Consider the following 23162-nt stretch of genomic DNA (forward strand, 5'->3'; position numbering starts at 1 on the left):
CTTTGATTGAGAGTTAAAAAAAAATCTAGACGCCAACTTGGCACTATGGTATTTGGCTACCAATGGTGATTTAGTAAATGTCAAAAATATTCTTTAATTTCAGAATTTTCTCAAAATGAGTGCAATTGGTTTATAATATATTGTTAAGTTTCAATGTTTTTCAGTTTTAAGTTGTTGTGAATTTTAATACAATTGTAAAATGGAGTCTGACGAAGCTCATCACGGGGATGTGCCTGATGGCGCGGAAGTGTCGCCTTTAGTAGAAAACCAAGCCGAAGATGCCGTGGACGCTTCAGACAATAATGTTACAAGTAACGAAGACGCAGCTGTCGCTGAAGAGTCAGGTAATCTTTATGCTTTCTTAGAATCAATATACATATTGTCAGCTTGTAATGATACTCATGGACAACGTATTTCTAGTTAGAAGCGACACCGTTATTTTGATTTGCGTTATATTTCATCTATTATTTTACTTTCTGGATCTTTTGGTGCATGATGTTGTTGTTATAGTTTTGTTTGTTTATGAGAGCTAAGCCGGCTTCTGTAATATTCTAGCTACAAATGGAGGTCCTACCAGTAGCAGCGATGGCTTAGATGTTGACGCCGGCGCGCAGATGGCAGAAGGTGATGAACATCAAGCTGCTGAACAAGGTAGACACAGCAGCATTATTGCTTAATAATGCTTGGGATAAATATACATGGGACTGCTTTTCCCCCCTTTTTTCTTTATTATTTTATAACCTTCATCTAATAAAATGTAAGTATGTTTTATTTAAGATAAAACTAGAAAATATTGCGTATTTATAATTTACCTGATCTAGGTGGTATGCTGTAACATTTTAAAGTAAGTGATATTATTCTAATTTTGTAAGCATTATGGCTAATCACACCATCAGTTTCTACAACTGTAGTAATATCACTTGGTGATGTGAGACACTCTTCTGTCACATAAATATTAAAGATTTTAAAGTGACTAAATGCAATTTATTCTAAATTAAAATTAATCTTCACTAATTGTAAAGCATCGGTTATTAATACTTTGTCATCATTACCTTTTTTAAGAATCCTCTTTTCTTTAGCCAATGCTGAAGCAGAGGAAGAGATGGATATTGATGACACCACCACTGGGACGGCTGCAGATGAATCAGCCTACATTGGAGATAACTGTTTATCTACTCTGGTATGATGCTTATTTAAGTAGACTGGTATATAGATTAGTTATACCTATAGTAATACTTTAAAGTGGAAGAACACCTAATTTATGTGTGTAATAATTTTATATTATTACCCAAAAAAATGGAATGAAATGGGCACCTGTCAGCTAATAAACAATAATGTTATATAATGTATATTTTTATAAATAATATCTAATTAAAAATGATTTTGTAAATTTAAATCCAATAATTTTTTGATCAACAGGATACAGAAAGTCAGATGGATCCAATGATGAAGGAACAAAGTTTGGATGAGGTTGAAGGTTTAGCTGGTGCTGCAGAAGAGTCTCCTGACCAGTCTATTAGTTCTGCTATGCCTACCGATAGTGGCGTTGGTGAAGGAGATGGAGCACCTTTGGTGCAAGATGGTACAAAATAATGTTTTTTAAATTTATTTTAGTAGTATTTGTATTGCAACATGTTTGTTACATTTAACTTAGTAAATGTAATCAAGGGAGACAGGAAAATCAAATTTTACTGTGATTAACTTTCGAGATACAATTCTGATATCAAATAAATAGATTTTCTATCATACCATAACAGATGAATCTAGTACAATGGATGAAGACATGGGTGGTGGCGAAGGTGTCGCTAGCAGCGATGATGTTAACGACATTAGCAGTGCAGCACAGGAAGTTCTTAGCACTGGAATAAGGTATGTAGATATAGCTGAATAAGAAGTACACCTTGTGATATACTAGGCTGTAAATCTATCTTTGTGTTAAATTTCGTCAAACTCCATTCAGTAGTAACAAATGTTTGCAATGTTTTTTTTATGTTTCAAGTTAAGTTGTGTTTTACATTTGTGTTAAATTACAATTTTCATTCATCAGTTCTAGCACGGCGGAAGGTGGAGCTGATATTTCTAGCAGTGGGCAAACAGAAACGCCTCTTATATCCTCTACAGCTAATGGTCCTGCCATCCTGCACTCGTTCTCTCTGGCGCCGCAACAGCAACAACCAAATGAGTTAGTGTTATTTATTATAAAAAAAAATTACACATATTTTAAAGGAGTATCGTAATTCTGGCTATCTCTCCAATGATCTGCTTGGCAAAGGCTTGCTGTAATAAGATAAATCATTTGAAGAATGATCCTAAACAAAATAACATTTTTAATTTGTTACCATTGACTTTATCTAATGTTGACGTGTTTATGGGAGTCATAGATTAAATTATAACAATTATGTTTTATTGTTTAGATTCAGTGATGCAGACACATCTGAGATGGAGGGTGCTGCAGATACGATGCCCACAGTGAGCGAGTCAATGCCGTTGCTCGCGATGACCGCGAATGGTTCTGCACTGCTGTCACCTACCTTGCTTCCAGGTAAATGTTAACTAGTTTTTAGTACTATACAATTTTGTTTGACTCTACGAGAATTAAAAAGCCAACATTACGAAAAAGTTATGTAAAATTAGTGACAATGTTTAGTTAATGGAAGAGACAGCCCCACTTGACTATTATATAAGTGTATTATGTATAAGTTTACTCAGTCAACCACCGCCCGTCGTCCGTAGCTGCTTAGTCCTTACAGTAGATGTAGCATATTGTGTGGGTGCAGGCGAGGAGAGCGGCGCGGGCGTGTCGTCGTCGGTGGCGGGCGGCGGCGCGGGCGCGGCGGAGCGCGGCGCGGAGGGCGAGGCGGAGGGCGCCGTCAGCAGCTCGGGCGCGGCGCCGGGGCCGGGCGCGGGGCCGGGGCAGGGCGCGGGGCCGGGCGCGGCGCCGCCGCTGCCGCCCGCGGACGCCGCGCACGCGCTCGCCACGCTCGCCAGCGCCGCGCTGCACCACCAGCACGAACAGGTACGGCCCGATAGCGAGAACTACATACCTAGTAGCAACATACTACAAGAAATTTATCTCATTAAAAAATAAAACAATAGCGTCAATCTTGGCACTTCTAGAAATGCCACTTACAAAAAAGAAAGTTGAAAGGTTCAAATTATTGTGCAATATTCATAAAAACTATATTTAAGTTCCACCCACTAAGTCCCGTCGTGTATTCAAATAATTTTTCGACAGTTTAAAAATACCAATCACGAATTTTGTAGAAAACGTATTGTTAGTATAATCTGTGGAAATGCATCAGTGTGATTTTCTTTCGAATTTCCCAGTGATCATGGCCTGAAGTACTCTTGGAGTCCTGCATAAACACTCAGGTTGAGTTTTGTTTTGATCATGAGTTCCTATGTGAATGGTACGATTTCTTATCAAATATTTGTGTACTTTGTAGGCAGAGTCGGAGGAGCCAAAGCAGCATGATGAGGATGCGTGGTACACCGTCGGTATCGTGAAAGGAAATTCATTTACGGTAATACATTGAAATACAAAAAATAATTCCATGCTCTCTGTAAAGACCCACTAAAATCCTCCATCCTCCTTTCAGGTCCAGAACTACATTTCTGATCCCAATGTAGACCTGTCCAACTTGTCACTGGACAACCTACCAGACTTGACCGGGTTACCTACGACGGCCCTTGAGCACGGCACTGCGTACAAATTCAGGATTGCCGCTATCAATTCGTGCGGCCGAGGCGAGTTTAGTGAAGTAAGTATAGTGGGGCAAGTACCTCTGGTATGTCAATTCGACGAATATTTGTGTACCCAATTTATGCATATTATTATACTACATAGCTTAACTTTATATACCTTGTCTGACTGTTATTTCTTAATTTTTCAGGAATCAGCATTCAAGACTTGTTTGCCGGGCTTCCCTGGTGCTCCCTCAGCTATCAAAATATCTAAATCTGTGGAAGGAGCTCATTTATCGTGGGAACCGCCACAAGTTGCCGCTGAAGGAATATTCGAGTATTCAGTATACCTAGCTGTGCGGTCAAATACGCAATCAAAGGTATTAATTAGTAAGCATATAAATTCCGAAATGGATCTTACCTACTCAAAGTTTATATAGAGAAAATCTATAGTTGAACCAAATCGATTGTTCTGTTATATAGTATCAAGTAAAATTTTGATTCCCAACTAATAAATTAATAATATATGAATAAATGATATTTGTATTGTAATGTTTTAAGTTTAGTAGATAACTGCACTCCTTTTTATAAGAATTGTTTAAATTCTTTTAGAAATCTAGTCATTTAATTATTTTTGATTACTGAATCTTATTCACTGTTTATGTTCAAGGTTAAATAATTGACGTGTGTACAATTTCCTTTAGAGAGCAAAATCCACCCTTTCTGATACCGGTTTGACTTTATTATCATGTATCTTTTATTTAAGGAGCCATCAAAATCGCAACTGGCATTTGTCCGTGTGTATTGCGGCAAAGCCAATACGTGCGTGGTCCCGCAGTCGTCGCTGAGCGCCGCTCACGTGGACTCCTCCACTAAGCCAGCCATCATATTCCGCATCGCTGCACGAAACGAGAAGGGATACGGGCCAGCTACGCAAGTCAGGTGGTTGCAAGGTAAGACCCACACTACTTATATAATGAGATTATTTAAGTAATTTACTGCAATAAGTACGACCAGAAACAAAAGTAACACAATTTAATTTTAAAGAACTTTTCGAAATATAAATAATGAATTTAATAAACTTGACACATAAATTTATAGCTTTATAGCAAATACATGTCTTGTCGTAGCTTATGTGCTGATCATGAACTGAACACTATTGTTTGCCTGTGTTCTAGATATCAAATCAACGGGCGTAAAGAGAGCAGGTGAGGGCAGGCTACCAGGTGCTTCACCATCCAAACAACCGAAACAAATATTGCACTAAGTGTTGATTTTGTGTCAGTTTAGAAGTTTAATATAGACCAAGACATTAGTTTGTACAGAACTACAGATTGTTAAGCAAGTTTTGTTTAAAATAAGGTTAGTACATTCTACCTACGTTATTTTTAGCTTAAGTCACATTTGAGAGTGAAATCTCATCATGTCATTTTTATAAAATCACCTACAACACCTGTACACAACATTGACTTTGATTGCTACTTTTCCAGAGTACTAAATATGTTTATTATTACGTTTTATTTGATGAACTTCTTGCTGTCGTTCAATGTAGGACGGTAATTAGAGACTGATGTTATTGACGAATGGAAAATATGGAAATGTTGTACACATATCTGTGGAATATAAATATGGAAAATAATTATTTTTTTATTGACCCACAGTTAATTGCATGTTCAGTTAAATGATCACTTAGTAGAATTTAGAGCCAAGTTCAGTGTCCACTCAATAGTTCCAAATATATGACTTCTAGGATGAATTTATTTAATAAGTACCTCAGATATTTATGTCTTGTTGTAAATGAGTGGCTAAGTTGGCTCGCTGTCTTAAAATAAAACACTTGAATTGCATTTGGCTTTTAATACTTAATTACATATTATTGAGTACACTATACATTTGTTTCATTGCTATAAAATGCTATCTATTCAAAACTCCGGTAGGCATTCCAAAAGAAATAAAAATACAAATTATTATTATATTATTATTTATACCTTTCGTTTTATAGAAAATTTCCTATATTCAAGATATTTTGCGTTTTATCATGATATTAAAGCAGTATCACTAAATTTATTATTTGGACAAGTTATAATTTTTTATTGTGATATAGGTTCGCCTGGCACTTGTAGACAGTGTTGAACCTTGGTTACTGAAAATAAAAAGAACATTATATTCACCAAGTACACCCACAAACATGAAATAATTTCATATTATCACAGAAAGATCAATTTCTTACCAAAGAAGTAGTTCCGAATAGTTTGTACCATCCTATGACGATGTTAGAGAGGTTAAGGTCGTCGAGCATGATCTGCGCCACACCCATGAACACCTTTTTACCCTCTATACGTCCATAATCACCCCAAACCGTCACCTGTATAAATAACAGATATATTGACTTAGTATTTAAATATAAGAGCACAGAACTATACAAGTAATGAGTATGAAATTAAATGGGAATATGGCTACACTAACAAGCACAGGAACACCGATAAAGATATAATGTTTTTAATATGGTGTGATAATTAATATTGCGATAGAAATAGAATAAATAGACAATTTCAACAGATGTAGGGATTCTAAACGAATGCAACGAAACAGTAATATTCAGTAAGTTGCATGGCATATCCTTAATTTGAAATCGACAGTCGGTGCGTGACGAATTGCTATTGTAACGCACAGACAACTGAGATGTTGTACGACAATTCAGCATTAGTTAAGAGGGTAGTGAGGTCCTAAATTCTACACATGCTAATTCCCACCAGCCGACCCCAACATAGTTAGGAAAAAGGCTAGCCTGATGATGCTAATTCTCACCTGTAGCACGCAACATTTGAAGTTTTCCCTAAACGTTAGCGTCTGTTGGTAAAGCGGGTCGAGTGTGCGGCGCGCTGTGCTGGTCTTGGCCTTAGCGATGCAGCGCTTACCGCTCACCAGGTACACCTTAATGTATGGCGCGGGGAGAGTGCGGCGGCCGGGCTGCGACACTAGGCCTCGGGCGCGGATCACCTCCACCTGTTAGTAACATTTTAGTTTAATAGGGATTAATTAAATAGAGTATTTGTTGGTGACCTTTCATGTCTAGATTCCATCAGTTTAAGTACCTACTTAAGTAAGGTAGACAAACTTCGTGCTTTTTTATCAAGCCAAGTCCCAAATCCCAATGCAGGGTAAAGGCCTTCGCCAAATCCTCGCGATAAAGCTTATAGCCTCATCTAGATTGTTTACCCTTTCAAGTACCTACGAATGGTGTATGGAATTAAATATTCAATAGGAGTGAAAGATGAAGGAAGTCTTTATGGTAATAAGACTTATTAGCTTGCTTTACTAGTTAATATTTGGAACTTGTTGTTATAAGTAATCAACCGTTTATGTTAGTTACGCATAACAAATAACAGAGACCAAGTACGAAAAAATTATAACTTGCAACATATTAAATTAGCAATAGTTAAGTTTTAACCTCAAGGAATCCTTTCTGGTAGCACATAGATAGTTGTACGTCGCCTTGCGTGGGCGCGCCAAGCAGCTGCCTCCCGACTAACTGTCCCGGGCCTAAGCCATCAATGAAATCTGATAGCCCGCCGCCGTCAGACCCAGAGCCTCTCATACCAGGAGACCATCTAAAATTCGTGATTAGGTTATAACACTGGAAATATTTTGTCAATAGCTTTTCATGCAGCCTATAGTCAAATTCAGAGTCATCACAGCTTGATATTTTTGAATTTTACTGTTAAAATCTTATGCTGTGACATGAACGTCGTCATATCAATTAAATTGGGAGTTTTCTCTTCTCAATCTTAAATTATTTTGAGTGAAGGAATAGAAAAGTGGAGTGGAAAAAAGTGAAGAACTTGTTACCTACATACTCAAGTGTACTATTTACGACTCTGTGTTCTGAAATGATATTAAAACTTATCTTTAATTGTACAAGACAAAAATTTGGTTAAAATACAAGGTATATAGGTATAAAGATAATAAAAAAATACTTTTACGACTAGACCTTTTAGCCACTACCAATAAGGAATAGATATAAAAAATACAACATTTACAACATTGATACAATAGTGAAGAAGAGGGCGGTAGTCTTTCGGATGCATCGATTGGTATAGTCAAGGCAGAGTATACGTGGAGTCCAGGTACTAGGTTCTATAAAATATTAAGACATCTAACTAGTAGATGTAATTTAGTAAAGGTGCAAGAAACGCTAGAGAATGGTCTGCATCTATTAGAGAGGTAGATTTTATAGTGGATTTATAGATAGGTCTATTTATGTTTTAAGAAACTAATAGTAATAATGAAGTTAAGATTATACATTATATCTATTCTAACTTCATATCTACTTAACTTTTAAAACTTAAAGTATTGATACTAATGTTACCCATATACACCTGAACTAATTGGTTCATCTTATTTCTTTTTTGATTTCTCTTGGAAAAGTAAACCGTTTTTGGATTACGTAGTATTAGGATGAAAATATTTACTTTTACACACCTACATGGCTTATATGTGCAATGTAGGTCCTGGTTTCATTTTATTAATCGTAAATTTTAATCATATTTTCTAATTTATGTAAAATAACAAGTGATATTCCGGTGAGACATGCATGATTGTAGATGTAAGTGTGTGTGTACATCGATCAGACAAAAATATAAAACTTTTACACGAGCCAAAAAATAAGTGCAAACATCGCAGGATTTCAGGCAACATTAATCGTCCAATCACAATCGTGCATCAAGTTTACTGGAACACTTCATTATCGGCCGACGACTTCCGCTCCCCTTCATATATGACTGGAAACGTTCACAAGAGTCGGATACGAAGGGAATGTTAACACCGGAGATAAATGAAGCTAACTCATGTTACGTAACGAGAGGGTGCGATGCCTATGCGAGAGAAGACTCGTGCGTGCTGAACAGAAAAGAATGAGTGAAATACACCAATAAAATCGGAATCATGCTTTGACAAGACGAAAGGCACATAGAGAGGGGCAAAGTATGTAGAAGACGCGAGCAACATTGAGGCGCACATACAAAAACGGAAGTCTGCAGGCAGCTCGCGAACTGCGGCATAGAACGGAGCAGTCGAGCGGGCGACTTACGAGGATCCCTCCGAGCTAGATATGGACACGAGGCTGGTGGCGCACACCTCGTGCGAGCGCGTGAACGTGGTGGTGGCGGGCCCGGAGCGCTTGCGCCGCGCGCCGCCGCCGCCCGCCGCGCGGGGCGCGCGCGCTGCCCACACCACGCAACACATTATACACCCGCACGTACGCTACACGCATCACGCATCACGCTCTACAGCGATACAGCTTGCATACCTTTGCGAAACATTGCATCCGACAACTAACAGCTTACAATTTAGTTACCAGCAAATACTGCTGTGTGTCTGTGTAGTTATCAATTATTTCACATAGGTATTTCATATATTTTTGATTTATTAAGTGTAGTCAAGTTACTGATGTTCATGTAGCTACGTGCAGGATACATATTTAATTTATTTACAACAAATAATACGATGAATTAATTGATTGCCCAACCGAAGTAGAACGCGGTCATGCTGGGAAGTAATGTTAACATATGGCAAAAATAATGACAATCACTAATTAGATTAGCGATGTTTTGAAAGTACACAGATATGACACTTAGAGACATTAGGCACGTAGTTAGATACATATTATTACTATACTACATTCTAACACTAAAGAATGCCAAACTAAAATGTAGTTTGGCGGAACATCTTGCAATAAAAATGTTGTAGTAATTTCCATCGAAGGCGAAGTATGGGGTTCCTTAACAAATCAATGATAAAGTTAAGACATTTTCTCTTATTTAGGTACCCGTTACGCAACCAAATTATTTTAAAGTAGGTTAGTTTGGCTACCAGTTAAAGCTTAACATTTAGCTGACTGTACATAAGCGACATTGCACACTTAGGTATTGGCTTCTTTGATTTTGTTACATGCTGTGTTTGAATAATTGAGTACTAGCGCGTATTGCAGAAGTCTTCTCTTTCGTTTCTCCGTGGCTTTTGAATAAGAACAGATACACGCGAGAGAGCTACCGCCCGGGCGAGTCGTCGCACTATTGTGTCAATGTCGTCGGTATTGAGCACCGCGAACCTGTCTTCGTCGTTCTCGCTGGAGGCCGAGGAGGCCCGTGACACTCCACCTATGCCTCCTCGCATTTCGCCGGGCACCACTTCCTCGCTGCGTTGGACCGTGAATGAGTTTTTTCCACGTTTACCAAAACCTAACCTCCTTTTTCGCCCTGCGGTTATGGTATTAACACTTGAATTGATTGTAGTATAGGTTATTTTTATTCTTTGAGCACCAACAAAAATGCAGAAGGATGTGTTAAAAAGTGAGAAAATAATAACGATATTTATTGCTTAAATACTTTACCTGTTGCCGACAGCTGTGAAGTGGAATTACTTTTCTTGCCCATTCCGGGCCCAAAATAGTCGCGTGGCTCAGCCTTTAGCAGAACATCGTCGTTCGCAGGTTCCAATTCACCGGTTCCGCCAAGAGCAGTGTCGCTGAGGCTGCCGTCTTTGTTAAAAGTCATATCTTATTTTTAATGTTAGCTTTAGACTAGCAATTGAATATCATTTTAAAAGCATTATATATTACCTGCTTTTTCATCCGGCGGCACATCCGCGTTGCTCAAACTGCGTGTGAACTGGCCACGTCGAGACTCTCGTCTCTCCAAAGGTTGCTGCTGTTGGTTGTTGCCTCGTCCATTCTCACGCCCACCGTAGTCATTGCTACGTTTAGAGGTTCGCCGTTGCGAAGGTTTTTCAAATTGTTTCATAGTTTGTTGCAAGTTATGGATAGTATCACGTCGGTAGTAATTTCGAGGACACGTCGATATCGACGTTGGAGGCGTAGCACAGGCGTTTGGTTCATCCGTTTTAGTGGGTTCACTCGTCGTGTCATGAATGTTTTGATGAGAATCATCATGTGGCAGATGTGAGGCGTCGGGAGTGAGCACACGACGGGGCGAGCCGAGGTTCGGGGGAGAAAGAGCAATAGATATAGAATTAGCTATAATACTAAATTCTCGATCTAAATGATCAGTCGCAGCTAAAGAATACGAACGGGTACGAGCTTTTTTAATAATGGATGGCAAAGGTTTTTTATATGATAAGTCTATACTGGATTGAGGGGAAAGGGAATTAGGGGAACGATATTCTTGGAATGTAGGAACTTCGTTAATACTAACCGTGTTGCCACACTTCTTTGTAGATTTATTTTTGTTGTCTGATGTTATATTTTCAGTACTCATGTCTAACGAAGTATTTTTAGAAGTGATACTCATTCTCTTAAACATATTTTTAATTTGATCAGGAGTCGATAGTCCTTGTGGTGAACTTTTTAATATTACTAAGGAGTCAGAGTTCCGTCTCCGAGTACTTACTAGATTTTTTGGTCTTTTTATTATTTTATCTTCCTTAGGCAAATATTTTTTTGGCGAACTTTTAACAACTTCTTTTGTTTGTTTGTTAAAATCATCTAAATACTCTGTTTGGTTAGGACTTCTTTGATCATAATTAGATTTTAAATCAAGTGATAGGAACTTCTTTCTACTAATCTGGGCTAAGCCAGGATTAGGCTCGTCTTCATTTTTATGAAGAGAGCTTAAGTCGTTTGTTTCAAATGATAGTTTTTTATATACTTTGGATGTCTCGACATCTAAAGTGTTTTGTCTTTCAATACTGACATGAATAGTTGTTTCTGCTTCACTACCTTCACTCCCATAGCCGTGATACTGAGATATGTTGTCGTCTTTTTTTGTGGATACAGCAGTGTTATTGATTAAGTTGTAATTTTGATTGAACTCTGTATCAAAACTTTGAACTTTGTCAACGGTTGGAATTTTAGGCAGTAATCTTACTCGGGGATTAGGTAAACTTTCGACATTGGGCAGTCTTCTTCGCCTTGTTGTCTTTAATGAAAGTTGTTGAGTCATGTCAACATTAATAGTATTAGGAGAATGCCATTTACAAAATTCGGGTTCATTTTGCACACTTGTCTTATGCGGTATGAGTATTTTGGATTTAGATGGTACTGGACCATAGTACACGTTTTCAGGTAAAGTTCTTTGGTCTCGATTTAGGGAAAGAGTTGTTATTAGGTTAGGTTTCGGTAACCGGGATAGTGCCATGTGAAATACGTAATCTTTTCTATTGTCAGTAATTTTATAAGTATTGGTGTAAACGGGATACTCGGGACAGCTGTGACTTCGTTCATAAGCGTGTCGGAGAGAGCGTTCTCGCGTGCAAGAGCCTGCAGACCGGCTGCGAGCAAGTATACGGCGAAGGCGACGTGTGGGGCGAGCGCGGTGACTAGCTACTGTTGACACTGGGTTAGATTCGCTTCGTGAGCGAATACGACGTCGGACTGCGCGTTCCGCGCCCGCCGGTATGTATACGTGCGGCAAAACACGATGTGGGGTACGATCAGTACGGCGGAATCGACAGGCGTGAGGGATAGGGGTAGCACTATCGCAAGAGGAAGATGTGCTCTGAGGAGGAAGAAATCGTTTCCGGCTGTAAAGTTATGTCAATAATAACTTTTTACTAAAGTCCGCTCGTCAATAAGTTTATGACCAAATATTACCTAGTATTAACAGGAATTATAATTATGTAGTTGCGTACCTGAGCATCCTGGTGGGTCGCGGTCGTTCGGACTGCGTGCTGAAGGCGCTGGACGTGACGGACGCGACGGACTCGAGGTCCGAGTCCGCGGCGGTCGCGTCGGGAGACAAGCGACGCCGAGGTGCCCAGCCACCAGCGCCTCCGCCGCCACTACGTGCCGCCAGCTCTGAGTCTGACAGCCCTGCGTAATGTCTTTCCCAACCTACATTTTAAATTATAACTGCACTAAATTAACCATATTTATAAGCAACAATATATTACTATCAACTGTAGTGTTCATACGTCAAATACAGTTATAAAGTAACAATTACAATAATAATTTGTACAGCAACTACATCACATTGATAAATACTATTCTGTACACCTACGCGGCTACACCGTGCATTTACTATGTGAGTTAGACATCTGCTCGGATGCTGATCACAGGTCTAAGGGTTGTGTAGGTCGCAGCATTTTCGAGATTGGGCCAGGGTATTGTGTGTAAGTGTAAGCAAAACTGGCCACGCTAGTTTTCTAAGGTTTTTTTCAACTTTGGATCTGTGACTGCTAGGTAAAAATCTAAAAATAACAATTGAAATAATACTTGGATGGCCAGTTTTATTCGGTGGTGGCAGGTTATTGGGGCGGGGTTGCGTGTATTGACCTTGTGGCGTGCTGCGGTACGTTAGTGTGGCGCCAATGTGATGCGGGGCGATCCACTTACGTTCCTCGAGATCCGCCGACACTTGCGCGCGTACAGCCCTCTGGCCACTCTGTTAGCAATATAATTATTTTTATTTAATATCAGTTATTTTAAAATTCCTAGGTCGTACGATGGTCCGAAATTTTCAGAAAACTCCATTTTACCTGGTGATGGGGTATTTGGGGCAGTTGACGTTTTTTGGGACTAGTCGTGGGTGTCGCCGTGGCTGAGCGAGACTGGAAACGTGGGGCATACGCGTGCGTTGGCAAACGAGAGGCGTCGCTTCCTCGGTCTTCGTTCACTGTAACGTACCATAACGTAGCGTCTTTATCACAGTCTATGTGCATAATATTCCCAAAATACATGCTATCAAAAGTTTGATTTTTATTCATATTAATTTCATTCCTTATGGAAAAAAATGTTAAATATATAAAAGGAGTGTATAGACTAGACTTACGAAGGTAACCTTTAAAAAATAAATCAAATTATTAGATTCAGAATGACATGCAATTATTATGATATGAATTACAATATTCAATAGTTCAGTAAATGCGCCGTATTCTCACATATTTTCGTATGTTTTAAATGTTACTTCAACTAGAATACAACGCACTTCAATAACAACATACATCCATAATGGATAGCGTGCTCATATCGGGTAGATAAGGACAAGGTCAGCGGAAGATGCATGAAATAAAACCAAGGTGGAACAGAGCTAGGAGGTGAAACAGTAAGTGGCAGTAAAGTGGTGATGAGCGGACGCGGCGAAAGAACGTGCGTGTCTCGACGACAGTGTTCCGTGCGGGGTCGAGGCCCGCTGTCATTTCGACGTCCACGGACCAATCGGAATAGATAATAGAACGCCGACGGGGGTCCGTCGTCGGCGCCCGACATCGTGATTGGTTGGTAGAGTCGGTGGGCGCCGATGCGGCACCTGTGTAGCGCCAGCCGTCGCGGTCGGCGGGCGGCGAGAGCGAGCGCCGCGGCGACTTGCTGCGCGCGCGAGCTGGCCGCGCCACGCCCGCTGCCGACTGCGAGCGCGCCACGCTGTAGCCGCCGCTCTACACAAACACAGGCTCAACTCAACCTCACATCACCGTCCTGCCAGGTCACTGCTGCCTGGCAGACATCCCAAATAAGCACCCATTGCAATAAAAATTGACAGCGTTACTTATTTGTTAATAAATAATTTAAAATGCATAAATTTGGTGATCGATCCGTAATTCTGCTGTATTCCTGTAAGAAATTCAACCTATTTGGTACGTTATGTCCATAGTTAATGTTCTACGAAAACGCGCGACTACAGCTACTAAAAAGCGGAAGTGTTAATAGCACGAAAGGCACTGTGCATGTTAAGAAATGATAATAGTAGATATGGCCACCTATTGTTCTAAGAAAAGACTGATTGCTTTTTTTTTCGCTGAATTGTGCGTGAGTGACTTTCTTTATAATTAAGTTTAAAGTATTTACATATGACACCATACACTTCACCGTAACGATTGGCAGAACAGCTTTCAATTCATCCTGTGAAATTGTACATTATTATAATTGCCTAAATCCTTTTCCATGCTATTGGTAGAAGTCACACTGCTTCGAAGGGTAGAACATGTACCTATGTAAAAGGTTATTTATTGACCCAGCCGCTAATGTGCACTCTTGGCTTTAAATTGGAATGGAAAATGTTAGTTAAATATCTTGTAAAAGCTTTTTAGAATAGTTTCTTTAACTAATGTTTTTAATGTGTGTAGATCATCGCATCTTATAGTTAGCACAACTCACGCGTTCTCGATTCATTCCGGCAGTTCGTACTCTGCCAGCTGGGGACATATCACGACCTCTGGATCGATCCAAGTCCATCCTCTGTAAAACATAGGTACATTATTACAGATTACAAGAACCGGAACTAGGGGTTTTTGCAATAAAACCTGCAAAAACGAAACAGTAAATTGTCAAGAGTCATGCTGTTTTTATCATTGTCGAGTGGAATGAAAGAGAAAAGTTGTCATTTTTGATCGTCACTTATTTAATTTCGATCTTGTATACGACTGCTAACATACTACATTATTACGTATTCGTTATCTAAGTAGTAGAAATATAATTACGTCGTGAGGCGGTGGTGGGCTGGAGCTGGATGCAAGGCTGGAGAGCGAGTGATGACGTCGCAGGTCGCATTCGCTCGGCGTGTCCGAGTCTGACAGACGGGAGGTCGATGTCGACGGAGGAGACAAGTGTTCCCCGTCTGCCTCGTCTTCCCGATATCTCTGGTAAATAAAAATTATACCGTTTTTAATAGGTATCCTGATTGTGGAAGTAGTTCACGTCCTGTAGTTTGTAGAACTTAAATTACTCTTAAAAAATATTATTTTTAGAGCCCGTTCCAGATCATATCTAAGGGATTTCAAATATAAGTAGCAGCAGTTCTTTTTTCATCAAAAAGGAAAACAGGAACAATATATCGTAAATGCTTTTGTTTCTAGATACTCACACTAAAGCTCCCGGTCTCTTCGTGTGGCTTCAAAGTATACCAGTTTGGTTCGTGATTCATTAATATAGTGTCTAAATCGAGCAGTACTTCTCCGAGGAAATCATTTGGTCCATATCGGTTTAAGTCCCAGACAGTGACCTAAAATGAAATAGAAAAATTATTGTTGTTCTATTACCACTATGTATTTGTCAATTAGTCTGCTCACTTTCTATGAGACTTTAAAACATAATTTTCCCATGGTGGAAAACAAGACAAGAACTCATAGTAACAAGAATGATCAAAGAGGTTTTATCCCATACCTCTAAAGTCCTCTTCTTTATGTCGGTAATACGAATGCCACAGTACACGAAGGTTTGGTTCCATCGAGGCTCTAAGGTGTTTGCTAAGGTTTTCGTACGTCGCTTGCTTTTCTCGCTTTTGTCAGGTAGTAAAAATATTTTTGCATAAGGGCATCGGGGTGAGCCGTCTGATCTCGGTGTTAAACCACTCGCCGACACAACTGTCACTAATAGTTGAAGAGCGGTGATGTCGAAGTAAATTTTCAGCTATTGGAAAGAAAAAATATTTTATATGATAATTGTATGAACTAGTCTTTATGTTAAGTTTTTTAAGGCACTCTCTGAATATGTGTAACCTAAAGGACTTTTTGCACTTACAGCTCTTTTATCGTAAAAACATTCTTGAGATGATATTTTTAACAAAATATGTAATTGATGAGAACCAACCTGTATTCGACCCGATACGTTCGCATTGTGGTGGTTGTACCTAGCGGGGCGGCGGCGGGAGTGTACATCAGGAGATCCCGGTGACGTCACCAACACGCTCGGCTTTTCACAACCTCCCAAAACTTCCGTATATACTTCTGCTTTAATAGAAAAAGAAAATTTTGAAAAACAGCTGTTTGCCATCCCAGTAGAATAGGTCTGGAGCAATTAATGGAGGTGTCTGGATTCAGGAGTAATGTTTGTTAGGTTGTTGCAGTTTTTTGCCAGTGTTGCATAAAATGTTTCCATATTGCATTTGTCTTCACACACATTTTAACACCTGAACAACTAGTGTATTGAAGTTTTGTTTGGTGTTCTGTGCTGATCTATCTGTGAAAATGATTGGATGCATTTTGAGCAAATTGCTGGGCATTACTCTATGTGATTGTGGCAATATAATTATTTAAGCAGGTGAACAATTTCAATTGCCCGTGCAGTGCAAATTGGTGAGTAAGTTAGTTACAAGAGTTATTGAATGAAAGTGTTAAGCAAGTGTTGACCAATACCCTCTAATAGGTGACCTTTGTGAGTTCTCCAGGGCTGCGCGGGCGGGCGGATGGCGGCGAGTGGCCGGGATACCACCAGCTCCACGTGCGAGTCGTGTTTGCTGTCGGCGACTACTGCCGCGACCTCGTCCGCGCTACGACCTTGCAACGGCACTCCATTCCATTGCAGTACTTCGTCACCTGGACATTTGAATGTTATTAAGCAAAGAACTTATATCAAAACCAACCCTTCCTTCTATCGGTAAGTTAAATAAATTTAAATACTTTTAGAGATGTTGAGATTTTATTCCTAGAATTGTTCAAAGTAGTAACCAATGTAACTTACCTATTCTAAGTTGTCCTTCCAAATCAGCTATAGATCCTTTCTTGACTTTTTCTACGATCGCTCCTCGCGTGCCATCTGGTAGGAGTTTCCCTCCCACAACTTTAAGGCCCAGAATAGCAGCAGAGGAATGCGAACTACCTTCCACTACGCTCTTTCGAAGCACCATGTGGCCGATCATTCGAGAACCATCCGCTGACACTTGCCAGCTCAGCGGAAACTGCACACAACATTACCATGTCAGTCGTATGCCACAAACGCTTCATATCATCACATCCACTTTTAAGAAACATAAATTGAATGCTCTAAACGAAAGTCGTACACAAAGTAAGTTTTTAAGACAGTAACAACTACTTGTTAAGCGTTAACACCGTGTAGTTTACAAGGAAGTGCACACTGAACATAGATAGGATGTAACGCATGCTCGCCATTGCAATCATGCTACAGCCAAACAATTCATTGATATCAACATTATCAACACGCGTATGAAAACAAAAAAAAAAAAATTAAAAGTAATCTATAAACTTACGTGTCTATTTAGGTAACTATTGTTTCTAGATGTACTTAAAAATTCTTCTATTCATGTACATTTCTTACTTTAAGAAATCTAGAATTTGTTTAGTGCTTTTAGGTTCGCCTACCAAGTCAAGAATGATTTTTACAAAAAATAATAAAATATCTATTGTATCTTGTAATTTGTGTACATTTCCTAAATTTTATGCAAAGTCAAATCGCAAACTGCACTAATAGATAAATGAATTCTAATTTGAAGCAACTAACCGACACAATGTGAAGCGGACTAGATACCTTGGGGCAATCGCCTCTGTTAGAATCTTCACTGGACGTGAAGGTGCTAGAGGTATCGATGCCCGAGTCTTTGGTGGCGGAGTCCTGGCTGGTCTGGCGCTCGGGCTCCCAGCGCAGCGCGGCCCAGTCGTGCGGCGCGCCCGAGGCGTCGCGCCCGCCTCGCGGGAACGTCGCTGCGCCCTCGTGCCCATCAAAGCGAACGGTCTTTTTTCTCCTCTCGGTAAAACGTCTATTGTCAGAGGAGTCTTCCCACAAATAGGCACTCTTATATACAGCTCGATCGGGGCGCGGGCCCTCTTCCGGAGCGTAGGGCCGCAGATACGCGCCCTCGCCATCGTCGCGAGCCCGCCACCGGCAGTCGGTAACAGAATCGAAACTGCGTCCACCCGACGGCCCGGTCCTCGCCACATCGAATTGACCGCGCGCCTCGGCCTCGTAATCGGCCGGCGAATGATTAACCAAATTGTAATAATTGTTGGCAGCCACGTTGGCGCTACGAAGATGCGGGTGCCGAACTGGAGCACATGCCTCTAGTTGTCCTAAGAATGATATCGTATGAATTGCAACGATTGCCAATAGTGTAATTCTCGTATTGCCCGCGTCCGCTCTTGTTATAAATCCGCGCTTCTGTACGCGCCCGGAACCAAAGTAATTTCAAACCAAAAAAACTTTTCCGTAAAATATTTATTTAACTCCCTATCCGTTGAAACTTTGTTGAAATGAGAAAGTTAATTGACAAAATGAAAGAATTTCCTAATATGCGTGTTCCTTAACAAAATAAATTAATCGAAAGCGGTGATCATCACGCACAAGCGGAAAGAATGTGTCAAACTTATCCGAGTAAGACAGTAAACAGCAACAATAAAATAAAGTACACGACCACAAACAAATCTAACGGATTCATAATAAAAAATATGAACAAGTACACATATCTTTTCGCCCAAGCATGCGTATTTTGCTTGAACCATAAATTTTGATAAGTGATATAGTCAGGCCTAGAGGTAAGTAACATGTCGCGCGGACATGAAATAAGTATAATTTATGGTTCAAACAATAGGAATATATAAAATATAAAGAACATTCACTTATTGAATTTAGCATTGAATCTCAGCGTTTTCGTAAAGACTAATTTGTGTAAACACTTTTTCTTGACTTTTATTATTTATTTAGGGTAATGTGAATAAGTGAATATTCTTTGTGAGACAGGTTTGAAGACGGGTGCCTTCGAAGAGAAAGGACTTCATTGAACAGCCATCACAATTGGTCGACCAGAGAAAGAAGTGATTTACGTAACAGTAATACTGATCATCACATCTAAACTTCAGCAATATAATTACAACGCATAATTAGATAAGTTCCCGACAAAACCCGCCCTCTCACCGATAAGAATTTATTCATTTTCTCGTTTAACATCGTCTGACGCTGGCTTCTGGAACTCTCGGAACTGCTCTTATCAATATTTGTACCTGCGAACAGGGGGATGGCGTGGTGAGGGCCACTCGTCGCCAGATCGCCAGGCGGTATGTCTCGCAGAGTGGCTACCGGGCGCGTACATAGGACACAGTGCTAGTTGCTAACAAGCAAAACGTACGCGGCGGCAAACGTTAAACAGTTATCATTATAATGCTCCAAACCCAGCACGACACTGATCCTTCTGTGTGCGAGGTTTGAAGCCTTAAAACTTGAAGATCTCTGAAAATAAGACTGATTGAGCAAACAGAGTGTTTTTGTCTTGATTTTGTCAAATATACGGGCTCTAAAATGTTACAATGAGACACGATTATAATTGTCTACATGAATCAACGTGATGGAAATATAGGTACAGATAAGTTTAGGTGCTCAACACTATCAGTTTCAGTGAGATAAATAATACTTAGATAACTTACAGTAACAATTACCTGAGGCTACTTAAATTAATGAACACCTCGCACGGAACACCTTAACTTTATCATTGCGTAATGCCAGAGATGAATATGACACAAACGTTATGTATACGGTTGTAATATTCGTCATCAAATGTGGTTTGTGGTGTAGTGTCGTGTATGTGTAGGATTGATAAACAAAATCAGCTTGGATGGAAAGGATCTTGTAGTGTTACAAGTGATGGGATCGGGCGACGGGTGTTAGGCCAGCGTGCATACTTACCGCGGTCACGGTATTCGTCGTTTTCATCAGAAACGCATTCTGGAACTTCATCGTCCGAAGAAGAAGACCGTGGCGGTAAGACTGGGTGGACCAAAGGCGTGTGTGGCAACAACTGGGAGCTCGGAGGAGGGACACCGGACTCAACTACCCCGTACGCAGCCTTCTGCCTGGGATGTACTAGATGCGGATGAGTTCTGGCCAGCCCTTCCAGTTCCCCGTAACACCTTTGATCTTGTTGACTGTATTGGCGTCGGAGTGCGCTACCTGATCTCTGAAGTGGAAGATTTTCTTTTTCCGCAGCACTATGTGCCCTCTCTAGTTTAGGTCTCTTGTCGAGGGTCTCGTCAGGCTGTGATGGCAGGCCTCGTAAATCATTTTCCATACGCCATAACATTGGATCTTGTGCAGAATTTTTGTGGATCCATTGTCCCGTTTTAGACAAAAGTTCTTGTTTTTTGCGGCACAATATACAAACCCAAATAACCTGTAACAAATGTTTTGTTATGGCAAAATTTGAACCAATTATTTCAAAATGATTGTTCACAAAGAGTTTTGCAGACCTTGTTAGAACGTAGAGTGACTTTGCCCCCGCACCGGGCGCAGCACCTGACGCGGCAGTAGTGGCACGAGTGGCCGACTCCGTCAGCGAACTTAGTTTTGAGGCAGATGTGACACGTCGCCGCTAGTTCGACGCCAGCTGCGCGGTGCATTTCATTTCGAGTTCGGATCGTTTGTTCAAGCACCGCGACTTCATCTTGCTTACGTCTGTGGTTATCATAAAATCATATTCTTATTATAGTTTTCTTATATGATTGCTTTAAGATGGCTTTAAAAGATCCCAAAAAGTTGATTTCATTACTAAAGATACGAAAACATTCAAAAGTAAACGTTGGTATCTTTTAAAAAAATATGTAGATCCATTATCGATTTGGTATTGCACTAAATTGCGCAGACAATATAATAACAGAACGATTTAAAACGGATTAATTGTTGCACTGGTATCTCATAAACTCATGTTAAATAGATACACAATTATTTCTATCCATGCTGTATCCAAAGGTGTTTGTAATAGAAGTTCCCTAAAATAAAGCCTCACATCTCTATCTAGGTCAGAAAGTAGGTCAGATAAATAAATTACAATAATACGCTCTCCGGGTCGGTACCATATAAATATAACTTCTCCGACTCGAAGTACAGCAGCCTAGCAATTCAATTTGCATCTAGACATTGATTGAATAATCCCGTTCGCACGTAACTTCCAACTTATCTCAAGTATATAGACCATTGTGATATAAATATCCGCCACGATATTGATTAATTCAATTGAACGTCAAAAGAAAATATCTTGCCGTTAATAGGCGTTATGACTGCGAAAACACCCGTAATTGAATTATTGTATTATATTTTATAATGATGCGTCATTGAACCACTGCATGTTTAATGCGTCACTCCACACGACACGGCACTTGGCGAACAGAAACCTTTAGGGATTGGAGAACGATGTGGGGTAATGTTTTCCTACGGGATTTCTAGTATAAATTGTATCACAGACCTAATAGAACTGTTTAACTGCGTCAATATTTCACTGCATAGCTATGCACACAACAAGTCACGAATTCGCGATTAGTGAAAAACTAAAATCTGAACAGGATCAGACAACACAATGGCAGATATAAAGTTAAAAGAGCGAAATTGCAATAACTGTTTTATTTAAAGTCCGGTCAGAATAGTGGTTGAGGCCAGGTACACAGCACTTTCACAAATGACGGTGGTGCATTACGTCGAATGTATAGAGATGGCGCGCGGGCCGTGGGTGTGGGTGTGCGGGGTCGCGGGGGCGCACCTCATGATCTCGTGCTCGCGCTGCTCCTCCTGGCGCTGCCGCAGCATGACGCCCTCGATGATGGCGCGCTCCTCGGGCGTGAGGTGCGACAGGTCCGGCATGTCGTCCATGGCGGGCGCGCGCCGCCTGCGGGTCGCGGGCCCGCCGCGTGCTGCGGTGCTGTGCCCGCGCGCGACACTCCACTCGGAGGTTTATTTAATAATGCCGGCCGGACCAATGGCGCGCCGCCGTGCAATGACGTCAGACGCCTTATTGATCGCGGCGGCAGGGCGCGCCGCGCCGCCCACCGCTACACAACATATATGCGTGCGCATATCAACTATGCAACAATATATGTACACATCCTTACTAGTATACTCCGCAGCTGCTAATATCAAATTATTAACTTTGCGAATTTAGTGTTTCAAATATGAATTAATTAAAAAATATAAAGGTTTTTTTAGGTAAAATACGTGAGCTATCGATATAAATAAGAATACTCTGTCAAGGACAATCCTTCGACTCGTAAAGGCTATCTATAAGGATACGTTATTTCTTCTGTAATGTCAAGTTATTTTATTGTTTTGTTTCTATTAATACAATCCAAATACCCCTTTCATCTCTATTAACCTAGCAGCTTACGACTAAGAGTGAAGGAGTAGAAGGTCAGCTGAGGGAAACGTTCGACACCCGAGAGATACGCGCACCGCCTTAATAGTTCATATCCGTTGCGACAGATGGCGGAAGGCGGTCACAATTTCCTCTCTCACTTTGGAATTTCTTCGTAATTTAAGTTAAACAGAAGTTAATATTTAATATAACAGAACTTACATTAACAGGATCTGCATTTTAATATTGGTTACAGATTAAAGCAAACAAAAGGTTTAATGATTCCAGCCCAAAGCTGTGTGTGTGCTACAACGTAGGCTCGTAGCCAAATCGTAGCCAGTGCGTTGAAGACGTAGCGAAAATATAGTCACTGATTAACTGGGTTACCGAAAAGGTGCATTTATGTGTTTTAATTAAAGAACATGACAGTCAACTAATTTGTATAAAAAGAAATAACCGTGTCTCATATGTATATGTTAAAAAGCTACTCACGCGCACAACTGAATTTGATTACTGAACTTTTTCGAATTCAAACGCATTTTTCAATGATTTCATTAAGAGATTACAAAATGTATATTTTCAATAGTTAAATATAGTATTAAAATCTTTGCCTTACAAAAGTAACTATTGATTTTACCATCTACGAGAATGTAGCAAAATCGTAGCAGTTCGTAGCAAAAGTTAGCTGAA

General features: G+C 40.2%; 2 protein-coding genes across 5 annotated transcripts; one reads left to right on the top strand and one right to left on the bottom strand.

The window, feature by feature from the left end:
• Nucleotides 1-32: 32 nt before the first annotated feature.
• Nucleotides 33-5531, top strand: LOC113493003 (host cell factor 1-like). The gene is made up of 13 exons (XM_026870765.1): nucleotides 33-344; nucleotides 556-651; nucleotides 1080-1180; nucleotides 1420-1582; nucleotides 1758-1869; nucleotides 2048-2182; nucleotides 2415-2542; nucleotides 2778-3016; nucleotides 3447-3524; nucleotides 3600-3761; nucleotides 3894-4064; nucleotides 4451-4637; nucleotides 4863-5531. The coding sequence occupies exons 1-13, from the start codon at nucleotides 200-202 to the stop codon at nucleotides 4949-4951; spliced, it is 1806 nt and encodes a 601-aa protein (XP_026726566.1). The 5' UTR covers nucleotides 33-199; the 3' UTR covers nucleotides 4952-5531.
• Nucleotides 5527-22947, bottom strand: LOC113492633 (regulating synaptic membrane exocytosis protein 2-like). 4 transcript variants are annotated; one of them, XM_026870200.1, is made up of 22 exons: nucleotides 21885-22947; nucleotides 20602-20806; nucleotides 20042-20525; nucleotides 17870-18435; nucleotides 17093-17309; nucleotides 16768-16947; nucleotides 16223-16362; nucleotides 15797-16042; nucleotides 15498-15635; nucleotides 15115-15273; nucleotides 14792-14872; nucleotides 13947-14073; nucleotides 13177-13313; nucleotides 12974-13082; nucleotides 12331-12532; nucleotides 10304-10437; nucleotides 10076-10240; nucleotides 9794-9941; nucleotides 7136-7295; nucleotides 6493-6690; nucleotides 5915-6049; nucleotides 5527-5827 (listed from the first exon to the last, which is right to left on the bottom strand). In XM_026870200.1, exons 1-22 carry the CDS (start codon nucleotides 21992-21994, stop codon nucleotides 5825-5827), a joined length of 4044 nt encoding a protein of 1347 aa, XP_026726001.1. In that variant the 5' UTR covers nucleotides 21995-22947; the 3' UTR covers nucleotides 5527-5824. The 4 variants fall into 4 exon arrangements, with proteins under 4 accessions (XP_026726001.1, XP_026726004.1, XP_026726002.1 ...); XM_026870203.1 differs by having other exon boundaries at nucleotides 5527-6049; nucleotides 10076-10222; nucleotides 16223-16359; ... (1 more) ...; nucleotides 17897-18435; nucleotides 21885-22946; XM_026870201.1 differs by having other exon boundaries at nucleotides 5527-6049; nucleotides 17897-18435; nucleotides 21885-22946.
• Between the last annotated feature and the right edge of the window lie 215 nt (nucleotides 22948-23162).

Source organism: Trichoplusia ni, chromosome 4, assembly GCF_003590095.1.
Source record: "Trichoplusia ni isolate ovarian cell line Hi5 chromosome 4, tn1, whole genome shotgun sequence".
NCBI classification, from domain to species: domain Eukaryota; kingdom Metazoa; phylum Arthropoda; class Insecta; order Lepidoptera; family Noctuidae; genus Trichoplusia; species Trichoplusia ni.

Coding starts and splice junctions, on each gene's coding strand:
- LOC113492633 (XM_026870200.1), bottom strand. CDS start 21,994: ATGGACGACATGCCGGACCTGTCGCACCTCACGCCCGAGGAGCGCGCC. Junction 15,274..15,497: donor AAGAGACCGGGAGCTTTAGT/GTGAGTATCTAG, acceptor TTTATTTACCAG/AGATATCGGGAAGACGAGGC. Junction 12,533..12,973: donor GTACCGCAGCACGCCACAAG/GTCAATACACGC, acceptor TTTAAAATGTAG/GTTGGGAAAGACATTACGCA.
- LOC113493003 (XM_026870765.1), top strand. CDS start 200: ATGGAGTCTGACGAAGCTCATCACGGGGATGTGCCTGATGGCGCGGAA. Junction 1,181..1,419: donor ATAACTGTTTATCTACTCTG/GTATGATGCTTA, acceptor TTTGATCAACAG/GATACAGAAAGTCAGATGGA. Junction 3,017..3,446: donor TGCACCACCAGCACGAACAG/GTACGGCCCGAT, acceptor TGTACTTTGTAG/GCAGAGTCGGAGGAGCCAAA.